Raw genomic sequence first — 23,948 nt, forward strand, 5'->3', positions numbered from 1 at the left:
CATGAGAAGAGTGCCGGAGCAAGACGAGGAAAACTGATGCACATCAAGGATTTATTGGGGGGTGGGAGAAGAGAAAATGAGGAAGGCAGGGGAAAAAAAGCATGGAAAAGGAATAAAAAACTGCAGTGAGATTTAGAGGAAAATGGGGGACTGTTTTCTGACATTCAAATGTTTTGTAAATTTCAAAAACAAATTGTGCCAGTTATGTGGAAACCTCAGAGCAAAGTCTTGAGATCACAGATCAGCCACTTTTGCCTTGCTTCAGAAGTACTCAAGTTCTTTGCACAAAGTGAATCAGCCTTTAGCCAGGGGGCCAGTGAATACAGTAGGATGTGGGAGATGCTTGGTCATCGTGTGCGTGAAAGGCTGTGGAGCTCCCTGCCATACAAGAATTTGTTAGAGATGTAATCTATGATGAAGGTAATAAACGTGAATTGGAGTGCAAAGGTGGCTGTATCTTGTCCCATTCAAATCTCACCCACGGTCCTTCACAATTCCCTACACAGCTTGTCCCCTGGGAATGGTGGCACTTTATTTCTGTTCTGTTCTTTCAGTTCTGACTCTGAATTTGCCTTCTCTCCAGCCAGAGGAACTGACCAACATCTTGGAGATAAGCAACGTTGTCTTTACAAGCATGTTTGCCCTAGAGATGATCCTGAAACTTGCTGCTTTTGGTCTCTTTGATTACCTCCGCAACCCCTACAACATCTTTGACAGCATCATCGTCATCATCAGGTGACAAGGGTCTTGGGGATCAACTGAAATATATATAGTAAAAAACACTGTAAAGCTTGCATGTTTTCATATGCCTTTTCCAAAAGGATTTAGCAGCTTTAACAAAAAAAAAAAAAAAAAAAAAAAAAAAAAGAGTTGAGCTGATGCACAAGGCAAAGGATTGAGAGATTGAGAAGTCATTTCCCAAAAATTTTGGTAACTCTGGGCAAACCATGTAGCATTTCTGCCCCTCTCTTCTCTCCTCTGTAGAGCAGAGGCCATCTCAATTGTCTTGCAAGTCCACAACAAATATTATCTGTGAAACATTTTTTGAAATGCACAAATGAAGGATACCACAGAGGTTTAATGTGTGCTACAAGAACTTGATTTGCTAGGGCTTAGTGCTACAATCCTTTCCTCTGTCCTGCAACATGCAGTGCCATGTTCATGAATGGAGAAATGCAGCTTTTGATAGATGAGTATAAACCTGTAGCATGTACTTCTAATTGCATATTGTTTGAGAAGATTTTCTCTCTGATCCCTCTGTGCATGCTGCCCATGTGGAGGTGATAACTTGGATTAGCATTGTTATTCTGTCTTTGCCTGTTCACATCTCTTTTTACATTGTCCCTTGCGCTCCCTGTGCCTCTCTGGGCCGTAGCATCTGGGAGATCATCGGCCAGTCAGATGGGGGCCTCTCTGTGCTAAGGACTTTCCGTCTCCTGCGGGTGCTGAAGCTGGTGCGTTTCATGCCCGCACTGCGCCGCCAGCTCGTGGTGCTGATGAAGACTATGGACAACGTGGCCACCTTCTGCATGCTCCTTATGCTCTTCATCTTCATCTTCAGGTGAGGAGGCAGTTGCCTCACAGTTCGTATTGACAGCAACTTCAGTACACAAACACATGGCTCATCTTGTCATCTTAGGCAGCACTGACAGAAATTTACTCACCCAAAGAGGCTGAGGCCCCTGCTGCCCTAAATCAGGTTCAGTAGCTGAAGATTTGGCCTGGACGGGGTGGAGAAATGCTGCCACCAAATGCATGCACTGAGCATAATGCCCCATTGCAAGATGGGTGGCATCGCTTGGCAATCAGCAGCGGCTGCAGGAAGAGTTCAGCCTATGAGCTGACTGACAGAAGGGTAGCAGGAAGCACCCAAGAAAATTTGTCAGTGTGCTTTGTGGATGCACTGGTCAGACAGGCTGGAGGCAATATGTGATGGGACATGAGGTTTTGTGGTAAGCTATTGGTTTGCAACACATGAATTCTTCACGGATAGGTCCCAGTGGCCTGGCTGCGTTGTTCTCTAGCACCTGTATGACAGAGAGATTTAAATTTAGCACTAATTCCTCCTGTGCCAACAGCATCCTCGGAATGCACATCTTTGGTTGCAAGTTCAGCCTCAGGACGGACACGGGAGACACAATTCCCGACCGGAAGAATTTTGACTCCCTGCTGTGGGCTATCGTCACCGTCTTCCAGGTGAGCCAGCTTTGTTCTCCGTGGGTAGGACTGTTGTCTGTAGGTTTGTGCCTCATGCACCCTGCCAATACAGGACAAGGCAAAGTGAGGACCAGGAGGTGTTTCTTCTCATTGTGGAGAATTGCACTCTCTTCTGATAGCACAAAAGGCTCCAGCATTTGATGTCAAAGGAGGAAGAGCGATTGTGAATTGTACCATGGTGACTGGGATTTCTCAGAGAGAGGGGCTCCTTCCTTCCTAGGAGAGAGTTTGTAAAGGTCACTTCTGTTGTGGCAATGTCTGTGTTTAACACTGTCACCCGAGCACATGGCTGCCCTCATGTTTGTTCTTGTTTCTTCTTGCTCAGCTAGCATTATTGGGGCAGTACCACAGCAGGACATAACAATGGGTAGTAGGTGTGTGGTTATGGAGAAATTAAGAGGCCTGGTGCATCCTGAAGTGCTTTCACTGTCCTTTTCCCTTCCACATTCTTCCTTCATGTTTGCATCGCTCTGCTCCTGGTTGCAGATCCTAACCCAAGAGGACTGGAATGTTGTGCTCTATAATGGCATGGCCTCCACCTCACCATGGGCATCCCTTTACTTTGTGGCTCTCATGACATTTGGCAATTATGTGCTCTTCAATCTGCTGGTGGCCATCCTTGTGGAGGGATTCCAGGCTGAGGTAAGTTGTCACTAAAGCTTCTTCCAAGGAGAAGAGGAAGAGAGCTGCTAAAAATGGGACCTTTAAGACACTTGGAGGGTACTGGGGTGGAGGACTCCCAAAGTATCACACCTTTGCCATTTCCCTTCTGAAATTCAGGGTGGGTATCTCTAAAAAATAGGTGACAGTGTTAATCTTTACAATGAAAGAGACAAGCCCTCTAGAAGGGAGTTCATAATTTCTGTCCCATGCAACACCTGCAAAGGTGAATCCTTTCAACCTCCTAAAATAAGAACACAGTATCTCAGCCATCCCAGGTCCCATTGAACTCCCCAGTGCTCCTGCTGATGCATGGCTGCCATGGAGGATTTTACAGTTGTTCCAGCAATGAAATAGAAAAAAAAAATAAAATGGTCTTTTCTGTTTATGAGTTCCCAGCTTCTTAATTTGTGTGTTCCAGGGCGATGCCAACCGGTCATACTCAGAGGAAGATCAGAGTTCATCAAACATAGAGGAGTTAGATCAGTTCCAAGAGGTCCAGGAAGGCTCAGGTATGATAGCTCAAACAGCCTCACTTGCTTGCATCCTATTGCTGTTTAGTAAGAACTTTGAAAGCAAATTCAGCAGAAAATTCACTCCCATCTCCAAGGTAGAATTTTCTGGGTTTCATTTTGAACTTTATGCTAGTTTGTGGTGTTATTGGTGGAAACCTGGTGCTATTGGAATGTGATAGCTAAGGGGAGCAGTTCCTGAATGACCTGAAAAACAGCAAATAGTAGTGAGAAGATGACACCGTCTCTGCTCAGCTTCAGGGGCACCAAGGAACACTGTGTTCAAATCTGGGAGCCACATTTGGAGAGGGGATACCAACACATTAAAAAGGACTCAGACAAATCTGGAAGCCCTGCCTCATGGTGAGAAGCTAATGAAGCTTAGAGAAGCTGGAGAAGTAACTTGATCACACACTCTGTAACTGCCGACCATAAGGATAGATTTCTGATGGTAGATGGCTCTTTAATTGAGCAGAAAAAAACATAATGAGATTGTAAAGGTTGGAAGCTGAAGCTAGACAAACTCAGACTGAAAAAAGCCACATATTTTTAAGGAAGGATAATTAACTGTTGGAACAGTCTACCTACAAACTGCCGGTTAAGGTCTCCACTCCTTGAAGTCTTTCCTTGAAGACTGCAAGTCTTTCTACAAAAGGTGTTATGCCTCAGACAGGACTTGGTGGCAAGGAGCAGTGCGAGTAGCCTGCTCTGAAAGGGATGGTCAGGGGGGCATTCAGGGTGTCAGGGCAGGGACTGCACCAACAAAGGTACAGTACTTGCACAAGGTGAGCAGGGCAGGTCTGCTGATGGTAGCCAGGGTCTAACAACGGTTGAGTGATTGCCAAGCATGTCCACAGGGATGAGGCAGGTCCAAGGTCAAGCCAAGAAGTTCATTCAGCAAGACAAGGTCAGGATCCACAATGTGCAAGGACAGGCACAAGCATAACCCAGGCAAGGACTACAGATGTGGGGCTGAGCTTAAATGCAGCTCCCGTGGCAAGAAGTAGTCTCCAGACCTGGCTTGTCATAGCCCTTTCTCACAACTTAGCTGTTTTCACAGCAGTCTGATCTGGGTTACAAAGTCTCACTATATCAGAGCTCACTTTGAATGTAGGCAGCCAAAGCCCCAGAAGGACAGGTGGGGAAAAGGTTGCAGAGCTGTGATACTGAATGCAGGCAAGGATATTTGACCTTCATTATTCAGTAGGTCAAATAGAAATGATTATTACAGTCCTTTCAGGTGTTAAAGGCCAGTACCCTATCCTCGCTATCCATCTTCACAAATGTCAATGGTTTTTCACAGAAGCTAACACAGCCCTCGAAGGTGCCCTGGATCTTCAAGGTCAGTGATCAGTCATTTGAAGAGGCCCACTGTAGGATAGGCTGGGATGAGGAGTCTGATCACAGGAATTTAAAGCAGAACCCGAAGCAGGGATGGCTGTGGGTCTCCCCACATCTTCCTCTCTTGCTCAGTGTCTCAGCCTAACAGCTTTAAATAGCCAGTGTCTGCCTGTCTGACAGTTGGCGGTATCTGTTCAGACCTGGAGATGCAGGTGTCTGCTCTTGGCACGCAGAAGCACGCTCTCCTCCCCTTGCTGCCAGGGTTCAGCCTCTTGCTCTGCCTGTCTGCCTGACCAGCACTCTGCCTCAAGGAAAGCTGCCTTCTGGCCTCAAGGAGAGCTGCCGTCATTTTGGGGGATCGAGGAGAACAAAGTCTTTCTAGCTTGCATCACTTTTGCTAGAGCACCCTAAAAGAGAAGGAATCAATGCTGACCACAGAGCTAACACACTGCTAGCTGCTGCTAATATGCTAAGCAGCTTAGACATTGAAACAGTCATCAGATGGGGAGGAACCAACCTTATTTGTTTCTCTTGTTTTCCTCTTTCTTCTTCTTTTTACCCAGATCCCAAGCTCTGTGCCATTCCTGTGACACCAAATGGACACTTGGACCCATCCTTGCCCTCCTCCAACCCACCAGTGGCTGCTGGGGGGGTCACCAACTCCTCGCGTAACTCCCTGCAGCCTGACCAGATCCGTGTTGCTGTTGGCTCCCGGAAGAGCAGCGTAATGTCCCTGGGCAGAATGACCTATGACCAGCGGTCCTTGGTGAGTGAGTGAGTAGAAACACGTGTGATACCCTTCTTTTGAAATCCAAGGACTCCGTTGCCTTTCTGTCATCAGCTGTGAGACTGCTATGGAGGATTGCATTGCTGCTGTAGACTTCTAACACAGACACATTGCTTGCCCTTAGGAAGCCAGGACAGTTCACATTATTTAGCTATATTTCTAGGTTATTTACCTATATTTCTAGGTTATTGATCAATACTCCATTAAGTGTAGGTTTCAGCTCTTACATTCTGCTGGTAGGAGAGGGGAAATGCCAAGAGGACAGGGTCTTCCTCTTAGAGTGAAGCATGTTTTGTCCTCTTGCCCTTCCCTGTTTTCCTAGAGCACCATGTACAAAAACAATGCCCCGAGTGAGTTGAGAGCATAGGAAAGTCTGGGTGCTGTCAGAACTGCCAAGTCCCATAACAGATAGTTTTTCTGGTAGCTTTTTATTTTTACAATGAGAGAACTCTTGACTTGGAGCTCCTCACAGAAGATCCTGCTGCCCCTTAGCACTGTCCAGCCAACGTGTCTCAGACCTGTCCACCTTGTAACATCAGTCTCTGGGCTCTCTGCACACTGACACACACAGGTTTTGAGGGGGATGCATCAATGCTAGGAGCATTCATGCCCCTGTTATTTTTAAACAGGGAGGGCTGGCAGCCATGTGCTATGTGATAAGTTGCTAATGCAGTTGGACTAGACCATAACCAACAAGCCTGTTTGTCTCATTTCTTCCTTTTACGAAGACTGTATTCAAAGATGGTGTGACAGATTATCCATCTCCCCGTACCTTGTATTATCTTTTACCCCAGGGCAGTGTAAAATGCTGCCGATCAGATTTTTGGAAAACTTCATTCTTGCTCTGTGCTGGTGTAAGTAACAACATCAGGCACCTGGCCTTTGGCTTTATTGTTTACCTTCCCTGTAAGTGCCTTGCACACAGATGGTGCTATAAAGCGATCGCAGCCAACACCATCGCTAGCTCATTATCAATTTGTCGTTAGATTTACAGCGATTACCACTACTTTCCCAACACACACCTTCCTTGAGGGTTAAAAAAAAGTCCATCTGGAGAAGTCCGTGGTCTGAAACAGGGCAGCATGCTCCCTTCCTGTGTCTGGGATGGCTGAATCCCTGTCCTGCTCTCTTACAGTCCAGCTCTCGCAGTTCCCACTACGGGGCCTGGGGCCGCAGCGGGGCCTGGGGGAGCCGTCGCTCCAGCTGGAACAGCCTGGCCCGAGGACACAGCCTGAAGCACAAACCTCCCTCTGCCGAGCACGAGTCCCTCCTGTCCGGGGAGAGGCACAGGGCAGGAGATAAGGAGCCAGATGGGGCAGGGAGGGTGTTTCATCACCGCCGGACACTCTCCCTGGACAACAAAGGCTCCTGCGACCTGCTGGAGTTGGCCTCTGTCCCATCCAGCCACAGAGGGACCCGTAAGCTCGGGACAGTACCAGGGGCCAGCGAGCATCAAGACTGCAATGGTAAAATGCCCAGTATTGCTAAGGAGATCTTCCCAAAGATGAACAACCGCAAGGAGCGTGGAGAAGATGATGAAGAGATAGATTATGTGAGTACTTGGTGCAGGGAACCTGGGGTTGTACTACGGTGCTGTGGGAAACCCCAGCTCCATCCTCAAGTGCTTTAAGTACAAGCTGGAGGACATCACTGAATGTAGGTGGGATCTTCTGGGCCCAGTTAAGCCCACATCACATCATCAGGCTGCCCATGAGGTAGTCTTGCAGGTGGGTGGTGGGAGAAAGGCAGAGGTGAGGCACGTGCATGGCCATTTGGAGGCTGTTATTTCAGATCAGTGCAGCCAGTGATTTCTACAGGTGAGGATAGGTGGGTCTTTGTGAGAAGCAAGAGCTTTGCCTTAGGAACATTGGCAGACCAGAGCAGGAAGAAGAGGAACAAGAGAGAAGGCAAGTGGATTTTGCTGTGCCAGACTGGGAGACTGCAATGTCCAGTTTGTAAGCAGATCAAATAGTAGAAAGAGTGGAGGGAGGATCAGCAGAAATTTAAGCAGACCTACACACTGTATGAAATTGAATCACCTCTGATCCCAAGTGCCAACAGAAGACATCTGAGAAGACATCACGGACAATATCCTTCCCTAGATAGGATACCAGCACTATTATTTCTAACGATGTATGAAAGAAATCAGAAGCTGAGAGGTAAACAGGCCATGGCAAAGCAGTGCCTACCTCCTCTTCTGTGGCTTGTTCTTTGGGCCCATCTTCTCTTGCAGGTGCTTAAGAAAGGCAGGTAGTGCCCCTGGGAAACACCAGGCAGTGGTGTTTTGGGATCATATGAGAAAGGATGAGTGCCTTTGTCAGGCAAATGGGAAGTTAACCAGTGACACTTGCTTCTGCTGCATCTCTCCAGAGCCTGTGCTTTCGCATCCGGAAGATGATAGAAGTCTATAAGCCAGACTGGTGTGAGCTCCGGGAAGACTGGTCCATATATCTCTTTTCTCCTCAAAACAGGTTTGTGCAGTTTTTTGCCATGAGAGGGTTGAGGAGGAGGGACAGATTTGTTGCCATGCATCCCCTGAGCCTGGACATTAGGTTGAAACTTTAAACTTGTCAATTGAGAATGTGTTTTGTCTCCTCCATCTCTCCTACAGTCAAACAATGTGTCTCTTCCTTGATTCTGGAGATGAAAGAGAGGATGTGAATCCTAAATGGCTATTGTGATTTCTCCTCCCTTTGGAGCATTCCATTTTTCTTCTGTGTAATCATAAATATTTATAGCCAAGTGAGGTAGGGAATACTGACATTAACTCAGAAAGGAGAAGGAATGTATTTTTAATGACTCCATAACAATGGTATTTCCTCCCTTGGTACCGGAACAGCCTCTCCGTTCCATTTTCAGTCCCAGTGCCAACTTATCAGCAGTCATATCACACCTTTTAGGGCAAAGTTAGAATTCTCCATGCCTGAAAAACAAAACAACAACAACACAAACATTTTGAGATACATTCTTTCTGCTAAAGGGCTCTTCCCACTGGGAGAAAATGCTCATGTAAGCCAGACATCACTATTCTTACCAATGGACATTGCCCCTTGAAGTGAAGGGGCTTGTGTTACAGCCCATGGAGGAGAGCTCTTTGCTTCGTGTGACACCTGTGCTAATGGGCAGTGTCCATCGGAGCAGGCAGAGGTGTGTTCCCCGTGACAGCCAACCTACCTGCCTATCCTCGGCTTTCTGCATGAGGCCTCTTTGCCTTGGTGTGAGTCTGGGAGGGAAACTGAACAACCTTTCCTTTACAGGGCAAGAGAGGAGCACACAGTCGTAGTGGTTAGGAGACCACTCTGGCACTGGGGCAATGCCAGAGTGGTCTCCTAACCACTACGTTAGTAGTGGTTAGGAGACCAAAAAGTTCAGTTCCTTGCTCTGCCCCATGCTGGGCTATGCCAAAATACTGCCATGGCAAGAGACATCAGTATTAGCAATAGGAGAGCCACCACATCAAAGCTCAGTTTTTGGCCAGATCACTCAATTTTCTGTGCTCCTAGCTCCTAAACTCTCTCCACCCAAAGCACAGGTGCCTACTGGAACTTTCTTGCAGGTTTCGCCTCCTCTGCCAAACCATCATTGCTCACAAGCTCTTTGACTATGTTGTGCTGGCCTTCATCTTCCTGAACTGCATCACCATTGCCCTGGAGAGACCGCAGATTGAACACAGAAGCACGGTGAGCACCATTCCCTCCCACCTACTTTTTAACACACATTTGACATAGGTGCATAAGTCTTCCTGGCACCAGAATGGCTTCTGGATAAAACTTAACATTAAACACTAACTCCCATTCATCTATTCAAATGCCCATGTATTAGCAATTCACATCATATGTGCTTCTCCTGTGGGGTCTTGCAATGCAGCAGTCCTCTTTGTAATAGGCTCATCATAGTTCCCTCCCTAACCATGGTAAGAGTTCCCATGGTTAATAGATTGTTTGCCAGAAAGGTGGGGACTGGGAAATAAACAGAAGCAAATTGTATGTGCAGCAAAGTCTCTGTAGGAATGGTATGCTATCATTCATGTACACTGCTTTTGAGCTGTTTTGGAGGTGGCTCAGACTGGTGTGTCAAAGGGAAGAGAGACTGCACTGGCAAATGAAATGTTTGTTGTTTTTTTTTTTTTTTTTTTTTTTTTTTTTTTTTTTTGTTTGTTTGTTTTTTTTTTGTATCCCTGCCTTAGCTGACCCCCAGCTCTACTGCAGTTACTCACCATTTCAGGTCAGTGCTCAGAAACCCTTTGGGAAGGAGTCCCAGGGTAGTGAGTAGCACTGGCAGACTGGGGCAGTGAGCACCTTGAAACCAGATTCATAGGATGCATTGCAAATCCCACCCACTGTGCTTTTGGGGAGCTGTGTGGGATCTGTCCTAGCTGTGGCACAGGGCAGAGCTAAGGTGTGCAAGCTGAAAGCTGTCTGGCACCAACCTTTGCCAGGAGCACCTCTCATTCCTCCTGCCTTCAGACCCCTTGCAGGAAAGTAAAAGATATCAAGGTCACCAGAGAGGCCTCACAGAGTAACAAGAAAAAGTCAAGATGCATTTAAGGCCTTTCTCTGTTTTGCTGTTGTTGTTTTATGCTTGTTTGTTTTCTTTTATTTTGATTGCTTTCTAGGAGAGAATCTTTCTTACTGTGTCCAACTACATTTTCACAGCAATTTTTGTAGCTGAGATGACGCTGAAGGTAAGTTAATGGAGCTGAATGGCTCAGAATCTTTTCCCAGTGTCAGGAACAACATGGTTCATGTTTGCCCAGCACCCTTCTAAAATCTCTGCATCTTTTCAGTTTGTCAGTCCTTCCCCCTACCTTGATAAAGGCACATACTGCCTGGGGTGTTTCCCTTCTGAACATGCATGGAGGGGATGCTTATCCTGGGTTTTAAAACCAAGGGGATCTTGATATCTGGGAGGAATAGCTGGCCTCCAGGTATGCATTTTGTAATAATGTCAAACGTCCATTCCCTTCCTCCTGGAGCAAGAGTGGGGAAAATTACAGTGATATTAACGAATTGTTCTGAGCTGAGATAATTATTCAATAGGTGTCTTTGCAACAATAGAGAAATCTTGTTAATCCTCTCATGTTGAGGAAAGAGTCTCAAAGCTGTGTAAAGAGAGTCTCAAAACTGGATGCCTGAAGCTAAACCTCCTAAAATTTGTTTCTAAATTACTGCCATGATTTTTAGAGTGTTCAGTTCTCCCTCAGGGCCAGTGATGTCTGTAACACATGCTGGTGTTGAGAACTGCTGTGAATCAAACCACTCCCATAGGAGCCAGAGTATGGGTTTTGGTGCCCCATTTTACCTGCTAAAACCAAGGTGATGTCTGGACTGGGACCCTTGCCCCAGATCTGTGGTATGGAAGGGAAAAGTTTTCTAAATGTTCCCAAGTCCTGTTGCTCAGGGAGGCAGAGGAGAGGTGAGAAGGCAAACGTGGTGAAATGCTACTCCAAAGCATGGTGGTTGTTTCTAGAGTTACGTACCACCACTTTCACCAAGGACATTTTCCTTCATATCCTTACAGCCAAAAGAAAAAGGTGATGAGATTGATTGTGGGGTGCAGAATGGATCCTCACTGCTTCCTTAGGAAGGGTCATATGGAGTTCATGGAGTTGATAGCCATTATCCATCCTTCCTCTCTCTCGGTGGCTGCCCTCTATCAGGCAACACGGAGGAGCCATTTACCCATCTCCCCTCTCTTGCAGGTGGTTTCTCTAGGCCTGTATTTTGGCGATCAGGCTTATCTCCGCAGCAGCTGGAACATCCTGGATGGCTTCTTGGTCTTTGTGTCCCTCATCGACATTGTGGTCTCGGTAGCTTCTGCTGGTGGTGCCAAAATCCTGGGGGTGCTGCGGGTCCTCCGGCTGCTGCGCACCTTACGGCCCCTCCGGTCAGAGCCCCACCACATCCTACTCTGCTTCCCCTTCCCACTGGACCCCCAGGAAGGGTCCCAGAGTCAGACCCCACTGTTACTGGTCAAAGTGTCATCTTAGATCAGCCAATAAACAGAGGGAGGTTCCCCCTTAGCCATATGGCTTTGGCCCTGGAGATACCTCATCAGACAACCAAACCATGGGACAAAAGAGGCTTTTTGGCCCTGGTAGGAGTGTTCCCCACTGACAAGTCACTGCACAGGGAGAGCAGGGGCCCACTTCTGCTGAAACTACTTAGCTGGGGTTGAACATCTCTGCTCTGTCCCTCTGTCACCCCTCCCTTTCCTTCCCTTCCAGAGTCATCAGCCGAGCCCCTGGCCTGAAGCTGGTGGTGGAGACGCTCATTTCTTCCCTCAAGCCCATAGGAAACATTGTCCTCATCTGCTGTGCTTTCTTCATCATCTTCGGGATCCTGGGTGTGCAGGTAGGGCTGGTATTGCCCTCAAACGGCCCTTATGCCCCTGACAGAGCAGGAGGGGCAGGCAAGCCAGGAAACCTTCTGTAGCTTCCCACCTCTGCTAGCTTTCTCCCACCGAAATGTCCCCGTGGCCTTTGGCAAGGGCAGCCAGCTGCTCAGCAAGTGCAAGTGTTACTGGATGTGCGAGACGGGAGTTAATGCTCGTGCATGCATGGCAGGAGTTTGATCAGGGTTTGGGTCAGTGTTACAAGGACAGCCCAGGGCTGGCTCACTGGGCACATCCGTGCCACGCAGCAAGGGCGAGCAGCTCCATACCTGCTTGCACAAACCCTGCCTCCAGTCAGCTCTGTTCCTCCCCCTCACTCCCAGCCCAAAGTCCACCCACAACCTCCTTTTATTTTTTTATTTAATCCTCTTTATTTTCGGCAGTTGCGTTGCAGAGGAGCAAGGGCGTGGGCGTTACTTCCATCTCAGGGAATGCGCTATACTTAGTCTGCTCTGATGCATCTGTACAAATGCACAATCCAGTACCTTCCATATGGGGAAAGGAGCCCTAGGCAGAAGAGATACAGCAGTGCAGATTTGCAGGAGAAAAAAAAAAAGGAAAGGAAAGGAAAGGAAAGGAAAGGAAAGGAAAGGAAAGGAAAGGAAAGGAAAGGAAAGGAAAGGAAAGGAAAGGAAAGGAAAGGAAAGGAAAGGAGGAAAGGAAAGGAAAGGAAAGGAAAGGAAAGGAAAGGAAAGGAAAGGAAAGGAAAGGAAAGGAAAGGAAAGGAAAGGATCTAAGAAGGAGGGGATGTTTCTTCTGGTTCTTTACCCTCAGATGAGATCTTTTTTTCCCCATCAGCTAACTGGGAGGCAGGAGGAGAGATTGGTCTCAGTGGCTGTATAGAAGATTATTTTTTTTCTTTTGGGCCAGTGGTTCTAACTGGGTCCCAAAAGATTGCCCTAACAGCTATCGGATAGTGAGGACTTACAGTCAATGCTGGTCTGGGGCAGTACAGGAGGCTGAAAAGCCAGATTTGAGTTTACAAGTGTGGCCCTGGCTCCTTACCAGTACATCAGCCAGGGCTGTACAATGTGCCGGTGTTCACCCATGCCTCCCCTTCACCACCCACCTGGTTTATAGCCAGAGGGAGCCCTGCAGCCCCCTGCCATCTCAGGAGCTTCTGTACATCCCAGGGAGCATGTGGGGGACCCTGGTACAAAAGGGGCTGATGATGCTGCTCCTCTCTCACAGCTCTTCAAAGGCAAGTTCTACCACTGCCTGGGGGTCGACATCAGGAACATCACCAACCGATCCGACTGCGTGGCTGCCAACTACAAGTGGGTGCACCACAAGTACAACTTTGATAACCTGGGACAGGTGAGTGTGCCTGCAACCCAGCTCTGATGGGAACTCAGCTCAGGGTTTGTCTCCTCCTATAAGTACCTATTCCTGGAGCACAGATGTCTAGTGCCTAAAAAGCCTGATGCCAGTGCCAGGAAGAGCAGTTATTTGGTGTGGGTATCCACGTAGAGAGTCTGTCACTCATGTTTTGGTATCATTATGATGCTCATAGGTTGTAGGGGAAAGAAAAAGAGTGGCAGCAGAGAGCTTGATTTTCTTTTTCCCTCCTGCTGTGAAACAGATGTTCTTCATGACCTCTCTCTTCTGGTGGGTCTGGCTTCCTGTCCCCCTTGCCCCTCCTTGACAGAGAAAGGAGCAGGTTTTGATGTGTGTAGAGACGCAGGCAGGAAGAGTATTTCAACACTCTGTGTTAGAGCATAAACCACGCTTTTTTTTTTCTTTTCCCAGCCTGCCAGATGCACCTGCTTCACATCTGGTTTGCTTTTTCTGTTGCAGGCCCTGATGTCTCTCTTTGTTCTGGCTTCCAAGGATGGATGGGTCAATATTATGTATAATGGACTAGATGCTGTGGCTGTAGACCAGCAGGTATAAAGAATTCTTTGCAAAAGGACCTTTTTGACTTTCCTTGGGCTGGAAAGGTGGGAGCTTGCTGTAACATCCTGCTTTGAACACCTCCCTCAAACCAGGAGTCCCTGCTGAATCCTTTGGGTCAAGGCTGTGCCAAGTCAACGTGGGGAAGTGCAGCTGTGGCTGTGCAGTGGGTGTCTGTGGTAATTCTCACCCTCCAACCAGTTCAGATCACATGGAAGGTCTTTATTTCTAACAGAGCAACAAAGCCTCACACATTTTTGGGCATGCTGGCTCCTTCCTAGGCCACAGATGGTTGCTTCAATACCCCATAAGCAGGGACTGTTGGGCTCCTGCCCACTGTAGTGCTATTCCTCTGCTGCTAAGGCAATGACCTTGATAGTGCTAGTGTAAGCACTTTCCACAGGCCTGAACCTTGGGGATGATGCTCCATTTACCTCTGAAACTCCACACAAGATGCACCACTGTTGGCTTTGTATGTGCTTTGTCAGGAGATCCAGTAAAGGCAGGGCCTCCTTTCTTCTCTGAGCGTGAATGACATTTCTGTCTGGGTCTGACAGCTGTCCTGGTGGTGTGTAAATGTGGTCTCTACTGGCCCTTGAGCCAAAGGTGTTTCCAGTGCCTGGACTGTTTTACCATGTATTGGGGTTGCACCTACTCTGTGGATGGGGTTGTGTCTGAACTATGGGTGACTCTGTACAGGTGGGCCCTTGCCCTTCACTCTCACCCACTCCATCAATGCAAGCTATATTTTCACCAACTGATGCCAAAATCCAGTCAATCACAATTTGCCCTGCATACAGCGTCAGCTCTTCCCAGCCCATTCCCCTCATTTTCATGATAATGCCCCCCTCCCCAGCATCTAATCACCACAGTGGCTCCCACCCCTATCATTTCTATACCACCACCCACTTGACCACTGCCTCTCTCTTCTCCTCCTTCCTCCAGCCGGTCACCAACAACAACCCCTGGATGCTCCTCTACTTCATCTCTTTCCTCCTCATCGTCAGCTTCTTTGTGCTCAACATGTTTGTGGGGGTGGTGGTGGAGAACTTCCACAAGTGCCGGCAGCACCAGGAGGCCGAGGAGGCACGCCGGCGGGAGGAGAAGCGCCTGCGGCGCCTGGAGAAGAAGAGAAGGAGTAAGGCACAGCCTAAGTGTTTGGTTGGTTCGTAGGCCAAGGTTTTCTGACAAAAACCTTCTCCTCTTCTTTTTCTTTCTTGACGGGCCGGTCTCTGAAATGCATCGCTTGTGGCCGTGCTCTGAGCCTTCCTCCCCGTGCCATTGCCACGTCGCTACACACCATGCCGGGGCGGTCTGGGGAAGAGGGGGTGGTTTATGAGGTCTGTAGGGAAGCTGGGGTGTCAGGGAAGCCATGGGGAAATACCATGTACCAAAATGTACTTGTGCACATGCTGGCACACACTGTCAACATAAGACATGCGCACATCAGTAGACCTCCTGGGCTTCCTGCATCTCCAGCTGGTGTTAGGGGGAAGACCTGGGCAGGCTATTGTGTTTAACCCAAAATTTAAAGAAAAGGGAGAGGGAAAAAAAAGAGGAAGACTCTTGTGTTTTGTTCTTGGCTCTTTTCATCAGTGTTGTAGTGTCACTCCTTGGGGTCCCAGACCCGCTAGGGTGAAGCAACCCCTCATCCTGGTGTTCCTGTCCTCTTCTGTATTACTTTTAAGCAAAAATTGCAAAAGCATACTTGCCCCTGGATATCTTCCCTACTACCCCAGACTGATGGTTTTCTTCCATTCACAGCCCATGGGCATGCTTTCCCTTCCCGTGCTCCAGTTTTTTCCTCTCTCCTGTGACACCCTGGGGCCTCTCCTGGAACCATCTGCTCCCTTTTATCATTTGTGATCTTAATTTGTCGAGACATGAAATGCTGATTTAGCACCATTCCCACAAACATAGACTGACAGATTTTCGTTTAAGCATTCCTTTCCTTTTCTTTATTCTATTTATTTTTCACCCCACTTCTACTTTCCTCTTTTTTGCATTTCATTTTTCTCCTTCCTATGGCCCCTATTTTTTATCTATCCTTTTCTGTTCTTTCTCTCTTCTGCCTTCATCCCCTTGTCTGTCAGCCCATCACCACATTTATACCTGCTCACCCGTCAATGTTTCTTACCCATCTCTTTCTTTCTTCCAATTTCCTGCTAACTCTCCCCATCTCCCTCTTTCCACTGAAGAAGCACAGCGTTTGCCGTACTATGCTACCTACTGCCCCATACGCCTCCTTATCCATTCGGTCTGCACCAGCCACTATCTGGACATCTTCATCACTTTCATCATCTGCCTCAACGTGGTCACCATGTCCTTGGAGCACTACAACCAACCTGTGGTGAGTGAGATCATGGAGATAAGTTCTGTCTCTAGTAATTATGCTATTTTACTATGTTTCTCTGTCTACGAGAAGAGGACACGAGTGTCTCTAAAAATATTGTTACAGTTTGGCAAGAGTTAATGTAGTAAGCAGGAATACTTGAGGAGTTTGGTAAGTTTGGTGTGTACCCAGAAAGGCAGCCCCTACTCACACATATATTATTGCCTGAACTCAATAGAGATAATGCATATAAGCAAGAGTTTGTCCACTAGAACGCTTTGTGCAATTAGGTCTCTGTGCTTTTTATTATTAAGGGTTTATATGGGTCACCCAAATTTAGCTGCCTAGCCTGCTTTGTATTTTCCCCTGGATCCCAACAAGAAGAATGGTGGAAGCTGCAGTGTCCAGGGAGCTTCAGGCTTTGCATCATATTTCCAAATGTCAGACCAGTTCTCCTGTCGTATGGCCTGAACTGTGGGGACTGGATTGGCTCTCTCAGGAGAGGATCTCTCCATTCAGCCACCTGTTTTCTGTAAGAGAAGGTGAAGGGGTAAAGCACTGAGCAGGGCCTCTCTCAGCTGCAGGGAGTGATTCCCAGCAAAGGGCTCTGAAGGCCAAAGAAGTCTTATACTTAGGCTGTAGAAGACCAGGTACCTCTCTCAGTTCCTGGGAAAGCTCTAGATGTCTCTGATGGGAAAAAAAAAATATATGCTGCATATATCAGAGGAGCTTTCTGCCTCTGTATGCAGACAAAGCATTCATTATGATATCTGCTCAGTGGTATTTCAGTTTATTTTTGAGGAGATTGTTGGTTTAGATAACAGCTGTGTCATCTGAGCAGATGCTGTTCAAGGTATCTCAGGCTTTGATGAGGAGCTGAATCTGTCTCTTATCATTCAAATCTGCTGCCACCATCCTCTGTTTCTCACCCATCTTGCCCAGCTGCCCACCTTTTATCTTGCTCCTGGTGGTGCCCAGTTTTACTCTGCAGGAACTCGCAGTCCTTACTTGTCACCCTTGTGTCAGGCCTTTGCTCATATCAGAACAGGTCAGTCTTCTTTCTTACTCCTCAGCTCCTTCCCCTCTAACACTCTGGTACAACCATGCTGTTAGGCTCTTATAATAAATCCTGCCAAAGTGCTTTGAATGCTCCCAGTATGAGGTGCCACCAAGTGCTGCCCACTGATCCCATTGACCCTTGGTGGTGGCGAAGGGGCAGCACAATGACCAACCAGAAGTCCACATCTGAGAGGTGACACATGCCTGTCCCAGAGGTCAAGGCATGGAAGGATTTCCTCCCATCAGAGATATGGCTTTTATCCACAACCGAAGTAACCTTCTTGCCTCACTTTTGGTCCATAGCTGTGCCAGTGTCATTAATATGATGGCATGGGCTATTGGCAGAGGAGCAGGTTGATAGTACTTAGTGGACTCTCCTTGCAGTAGCCTCCTCCCTCTTATACCAAGAAGTACAAGAGAAAGGAGCAATAACTGATCCCCAGAACAACATGGGGCAGAGGGGCTAGCTAATGGTTGTTCTTAGAAGGTGGCCTCTATGTTTTAGTAAGTAGGAGGCATGGGGCAGCTTCCCCATCTACTCTCAAATTCCTGGTACTCGGAAGAGTCTCCCACAGGTTACGGGCTTGATACTGCTCTTGCCTCAATTATTTCACCCTTTCTTTCTGCTGGCAGTCCCTGGAGACAGCTCTTAAGTACTGCAACTACCTGTTCACCACTGTCTTTGTGTTGGAGGCAGTTCTCAAGCTGGTGGCATTCGGTCTGCGGCGATTCTTCAAAGACAGGTGAGCAGAGGGTTCTGTCAAATGTGGCTGTGGGACAGCTGGGCTTCGGGTGGAGGTTTTGAGGATGGATCCCTATCTAGAGTGTGAGGCAGGAGCAGAATGCCTTTCAGTTCTGCACAGCAGAGCCGCAATGCCTAGGCAATAATAAGAATTGTCCAAGAACTGTTTCTTGGCTGGCATCTACTAGTCAGGCTAGAAAGCAAAGGAGGTGGGCTCAGAAACAGCCATTTTTTTTCCTGCCCTTGAGGCAAACTGGGAGCATGCTGAAGCAGAACGTATATAATGAAGCTGATTCGAGGTAGTAAGGCCATAAAAAGCTGAGCCCATTAGTCAAAGCATAGCACCATAGTAACACAGCTCCATGCTTTCAGATCGGGCTGGCTTGCCTCTGGCTGCTCGGGATGTGTGCAAAGTGAATCTCTGTTTGTCTGCAAAAGCCTATGTAGGCTGACTCAGAGTGGGGCCTTGGATTCATACGTAAAGGAATGTTTAGGTTAAAGTGGAAACAATTCACTTTCTTTTTCAGGGAAGTGGAAAAATTCTGTCTTCCCTAACTCTCTTTGTTTTTTCTTCTTAAGGTGGAACCAGCTAGATCTGGCCATTGTGTTGCTGTCTGTCATGGGCATCACACTGGAAGAGATTGAAATCAATGCTGCTCTCCCAATTAACCCCACTATCATTCGGATCATGAGGGTGCTGCGCATTGCCCGGGGTGAGAAAGACACTGGTTAGAGGCAGGGGTGTAGGTGGCCATGGAGTGGGACCTAGTACAGTGACTCCTCAAGCAGTAGCTGTAGAGGCTGGGAGGGAGGCAGAGAATGGAAAGGACAGCCTAGAGGCTAAGGTTTTCTGGTTTCTTTAAGCCAGGCATTTAGATGAAGTGGCTTTAACAGGAGGTGAAGGACCAAAAAGGTGAGCAGATCATGCCAGAGCTGAATTTTTCCTGTTATTTTTCTATGGCTTGAGTATGGCCATTTGGAGAAGAGATCGTCAAGCAGGTTAAAGTTTGCACAGGAAGAGGATTGAATTCTCCTGGTTGTCACCAAGATGTGCTAAGCTGCCTTAACAGATGGTGGCTGGAGAAAGGGAAAGTGGTAAAAATCGTGAAAATTCAGAGCAGAGGGAGAGTTGGTACGGATTGCTGGGAGAAAGAGTGTTCTTGGCCAGACCATATCTGGGTGAAGCAGAAGGAGCCTGATAGGCATAGGTGACCTATGGGAAAAGGGAAAATGGGGACACAAGGGACAATCCAATTTTTCTAGGGCAAGGGGAAATCGGCATCTGTCTTGTGCTACTGACATTAGTAAGTTACATAAAATAATGGACCTTCTGAGTGTCTGAGTGACAGTTTTGTGCTTGTTATGGCAGTCCTGAAGCTACTGAAGATGGCCACAGGAATGCGAGCACTCCTGGATACAGTTGTTCAAGCCCTGCCACAGGTAAAACACATAAGCTTCCCCCAAGACTCTCATTTTCTGCACCTTTTTTTCCAAAGGGTCACTTCTCTGCATGTCTCAAAGGTGGTATCGACTGTGTTGTGCAGGCAACTGCCTGAAAACGCTGCCCAAATTTTCAAGTCAGTCATGGGAATACAGCTCACCTCGCATCTCTGTTCTCTAGTTGTTGAATGAATTCTTGATTCTTGGGAAAGGGCAGGTTTCTTCCCATCATGTCTTGCTAGTGTCTTCCACTTATGGCTAGTCCCCAGCTCCTCTCTTTCTCTGTAAGAAGGGGAGAGTGACTGGCAGCCATTTCAAGAGGAAAGCAGGTCTTTGTATCTCTGTCCCTCTCACCCTTCCCTGCATGTTCCCCTCTCTCACTCACATTCCTGTCACTCCTTTTCTTAGCCAGTGCCTCCCCCTCCCTACTTTCATTTCTTCCTTTCTCCTCCTGGATCCCTTCACGTTTCTGAGCCTCTCATGTATGAGAAGCAGTGACGCGCTCTGTTGTGGCTCACGCAGCCGGCAGTTAAGTGTCTACCACAAGACAGCTAGACAGAAGGATTTCATGAGCTGTGAGCGGCAGCTGTTCCCGAATAGAGATGCTGACACGGTGCTTTACACAGGCACCGAGCCTACTGAGAGGATCCTCCGTGATGGATGAGCAGCCTGGGAGACCGGTCCCCTTCCTTTCGGATCCTCAAGAGAGAATTGTTAAGCAAGGAGTAATGGCACCAAGTCGCTCTACTGATCATACATCAGTCGTTCCCCTGGCAGGCCCTGAGCAGGCAGCTATCTTGGATGATATCAAAATGCATGGGCATTTGTCAGTTGATTTATCAGCTAATATGCCAGTCTTGGTGAGTGATGCAGAGCTGAGAATCAATCTGAAAACAGCATGAGTAGTTACACAAGGAATTTACTTCCGATGTTAGTGACAATAAATGATGTCAATCTGAATTAGGGGAATCTCATGGCACAAAAGCCAGGGGGAAATGCTGTGATCTTCCTGGATCCCAAGCTCTGTCTGATCTTCTGTGTTGTTCTTTTTTTTATTATTATTATTAAGCAGTAATAATTTAAAATTTTATATATTAATAATTATATAATTCATATACAGGATACATAATAATATTCTTTGTCATCGAGGATACTTTGGGGCTGAGGTACATTAAACAATGTGAAGAATGGGAGATTAAGGGTGTTCTTGTAGCTTTGGGCCACTGAAGTATATTAGCTCTGGCTCTGCTGCCCCAGGCTGGTTCAGTGCAGCCCCTCTGCATCTTGCTCGTCTCCGTTCTAGTAGCCACAAGTAATTTGCTCAGGCAAGAATCTGAAATGGAGCAGGTCTCCAGATCTGCATGTCTGTGACATGTTTATTCTGCAGCCCAGATAAATGCACACTGATATGACAAGCTGGCTGAAGTAGGGTCTAGAAGCCCTTGGTAAGAGGACTCTGCAGTATATTTGCACTTAAATGGTGAGACTGGACTTCTACCCCCAAAATATTGTAAATAAATAGGAGAAGAGGAAATGTTCATATCTCTGCAATGCAGATGGAGAAACTGAGTAATTGGGCAGTGAAGTTATTTGCTCAGGATGGCAAAGAACACAGCCAGGACCTTAATTCAAACCCAGCTCACTAGTCTTAGCCACAAACCACAAGCATATTCTTCCATTCTTTACAAATTCTTTCTTTTCTCTCTCACACTCACCCACAGACCCTTTGCTAACTGAGATGATCTGTCGTTTGGAGGTCATTAGTATCTGCCACAGTACCTTCACAAGCAGATGTCTAAAGGTCTGGCTTCTAGGTATTCCCTGGAAGGTAATAACAAGCAGTGCTTAATCCTTCCAGCATCAAAGTCTATGATCAATCCACTTGCTATTGACCGGCTGTTGCTTCCCTCTATAATGGCTTGGCTTCACTTAATAAAGTTATATAACAGAGGGATCAAAAATCACTCCATAGTTAAAGCCGCGTCAAAATCTGCTCTCAAAGCGGGGCTAAAATCCCCCAGTTTCACTGTTAAAAATTGAATTTAGTCTCCATATTTTACACACTGAGTCTTCAGGGGACAATTGAATTATCTGTAATATTATTCTCCAAGATTTATTGGCTTTGCCAAAAGAAGCAGTTTAAAATAAGCTGTCCTTTCCCTTGCGCTTTTTCCTCCTCTCGACCTTTCTCTTTATGTTCCTAGAGCACAGATTCACATCAGGGATTTTGGCTTGCTAATGGCATATAAGGTTCCTCCAGTTGTCCTGTTTCAATTCTCTTCCTTTCTTTGTTACACAGCAACAATTCTAAATAGTGAATAGAGCTTTAATTTTCAGAGCGCCTTGGAAATATAGCCCTTAGCTAAATTTTATTAGCTTCTCTTCTTTTAATGCCCGATAGAGGTGTGTGTTCAGAGCATTAACTATGGTGTCCAATTTAGTCATCAGAAATAATTCCTTCCACTGCATATGTAGGGAGCCAGGTTCTGGCAGCCCAGTGGAGTGGGTGGGCTGAATCATTCATTTATCTTCTGAATTTGGATGTCACAGCAGTTGCAATGACTAAATTAGGCCCTCCGAAGTAGTTGATCCTAACGAAGGCCCAGTGACCACAAGCCCTCACAAGCATTGGAATCAGACACTGTTCAGTTTTTCAAAAACACCTGAATACCAGGTCCTTAACTCATCCCTGCCTCCCCTTGCTCCACCAATGGTGTGGTAACCATTACTGGTGCTTTCTGCTGCTGTTCAGCCTGCATATTCCAAGCCCCCTCCCGCTTCCCATATATAATCCATATGCCCCACACGCTGGGATGCACAAGATTCTGAAGTAGAGAAGTGATTTGGGAGAGTGAGGATGTGGGGGCAGAAGCACTGGGGGCACTGCACACGTTGCTAGTAACACTGCTGCCTTTGTGTGCCATGAAGCAGCAATCCTCCCATTGTGGGATTTCTAAACAGCAACTGCTAGAAGCCCCAAAATCCGACTTTGCCCTATTATTTACAGGATACAAAAGCCCCTCTTAGCTTTTTCATAGTCTCTTCCCCTCCTCTCCTCTCTTAGCATTTTTAAAAGTGCCTCTTCACCCATCTTCCTTCCCACCTACCTCCACAAGCCCTGCTCAGCCCTCTGCCTATGGAGGGAGCTGGGGTACCTACACCCACATTCTTTTAGCGCCCTGTTGTCATGCTTCAAAAAACATAAATTCAGGGGATTTAGGCAGCTTGGTGGGGCACGTAACACTGCAGCACATGGCTTTATGCTGTAAAACATAGTTTGGCCCTCACCCATCCAAACTGGGTTCGTTTCTCTGTGCCCCTGCTCCAACATGCCTGCCTTCACTTGGCCCAAAAATTGTACACTTCAGTCAGCCCTGGGCAGAGTTTGTGCTACGGTAGCTAGGAACAGAGCATCCTTTGAGTCTGCTGGTGGCTGTTGTGGCATGGATGGTGCCATCACTAGTGATTTCCCATGTGCTGCGTAATCGTTTGGTTGCATTTGTACGCTGGCAGTTTGCTGCTCTTCTCTTCTGACTTTGAAAGACAGAAACCGGTTTGGGTATGATCCACACTCACCTGTTTGGATGAGGTAGGCTTTGGGATAGGCTGACCATGCGGTTTGCTTTCAGGTGGGGAACCTTGGACTGCTTTTCATGCTGCTCTTTTTCATCTACGCTGCTCTAGGAGTGGAGCTCTTTGGAAAACTAGGTAAGTCTCAATCAGCTTGTGCTCCGGTGTGAGCTGCAGACCCGCTGGGAAAATGGGGTTTCTCAAGCTTGGTACTCATTCAATAACAGGACTGAATTATTTGGTGTCCTTTATTCTCCTTTTTGCATACTTGATATAAGCAGAGTTTCCCCTCTAAAATTGTATTGTTCTAACAGCCTAAAAGAATAAAAACAATTTTTGGTTTCTCTTTCATTCCTAAACTTTTATTTTTTTTCTGCACTGCCTTCCTTGATACTGCTTTAAGGTTACAGAAAAGAACTCAGAAAAGGTTATTTGTATCTCTTGCCATGGAATATTGATCAAAAAGAAAGGCAGCCCAGTGACATTGTTGGAAGGATCCTCCAAAGCAACCGAGTTACATTGCTATCAGTGATTTTTCTGTATTGCTGGTTGACAGCCAACTGTTGGGCAACAGCCTGCTGTCGGACAGGGTGCTGAGGCCATTAGCTGAGATGTCCAGGTTGTGAGGAGCCTGCAGTGCCTTTCCCTAGTTCCTGCTGTTGATCTCAGGGTTGGCAGTGTGTCCTCCACTGAAAGCTGTGATCCCCTTCCTTTCAGTGTGCAATGACGAGAACCCCTGTGAGGGCATGAGCCGTCACGCCACCTTTGAGAACTTCGGGATGGCTTTCCTCACGCTGTTCCAGGTGTCCACAGGTGACAATTGGAATGGGATCATGAAGGTAACTGGGCCTCAGTGGCGTGGGTGTCCCTGCTATGGGGAAGGAGAAATTCTGACCTGTGCTCAGTTCAGCAGTGCTTTGGTTGGAAAAGGGAGAGAAGCCCAGGAGCTGAGTTGCTAGGTCAAGTCCCAGCTCTGGCCAGAATCTCCCACCTCAATATGGT

The 23,948-nt window shown here is 47.3% G+C and overlaps 1 protein-coding gene across 1 annotated transcript in view; it reads left to right on the forward strand.

Moving 5' to 3' along the window:
* The window catches only part of CACNA1I (calcium voltage-gated channel subunit alpha1 I), a gene marked incomplete at both ends in the record, with an annotated part of 145,697 nt that overhangs the window by 112,019 nt on the left and 9,730 nt on the right, over positions 1–23,948 (forward strand). The window contains 21 exons of the mRNA XM_084306524.1: positions 584–735; positions 1,376–1,561; positions 2,079–2,196; positions 2,704–2,859; positions 3,299–3,389; positions 5,294–5,496; positions 6,653–7,069; positions 7,888–7,988; positions 9,074–9,197; positions 10,133–10,201; positions 11,219–11,403; positions 11,744–11,870; positions 13,102–13,227; positions 13,708–13,797; positions 14,749–14,941; positions 16,002–16,153; positions 17,828–17,937; positions 18,516–18,649; positions 19,306–19,376; positions 23,006–23,084; positions 23,664–23,785. Coding sequence (XP_084162650.1) covers positions 584–735; positions 1,376–1,561; positions 2,079–2,196; positions 2,704–2,859; positions 3,299–3,389; positions 5,294–5,496; positions 6,653–7,069; positions 7,888–7,988; positions 9,074–9,197; positions 10,133–10,201; positions 11,219–11,403; positions 11,744–11,870; positions 13,102–13,227; positions 13,708–13,797; positions 14,749–14,941; positions 16,002–16,153; positions 17,828–17,937; positions 18,516–18,649; positions 19,306–19,376; positions 23,006–23,084; positions 23,664–23,785 — 3,006 coding nt within the window. The remainder of the gene's footprint in view (positions 1–583; positions 736–1,375; positions 1,562–2,078; positions 2,197–2,703; positions 2,860–3,298; positions 3,390–5,293; positions 5,497–6,652; positions 7,070–7,887; positions 7,989–9,073; positions 9,198–10,132; positions 10,202–11,218; positions 11,404–11,743; positions 11,871–13,101; positions 13,228–13,707; positions 13,798–14,748; positions 14,942–16,001; positions 16,154–17,827; positions 17,938–18,515; positions 18,650–19,305; positions 19,377–23,005; positions 23,085–23,663; positions 23,786–23,948) is intronic.

Source organism: Netta rufina (assembly GCF_964035555.1).
Source record: "Netta rufina genome assembly, chromosome: 1".
NCBI classification, from domain to species: Eukaryota; Metazoa; Chordata; class Aves; order Anseriformes; family Anatidae; genus Netta; species Netta rufina.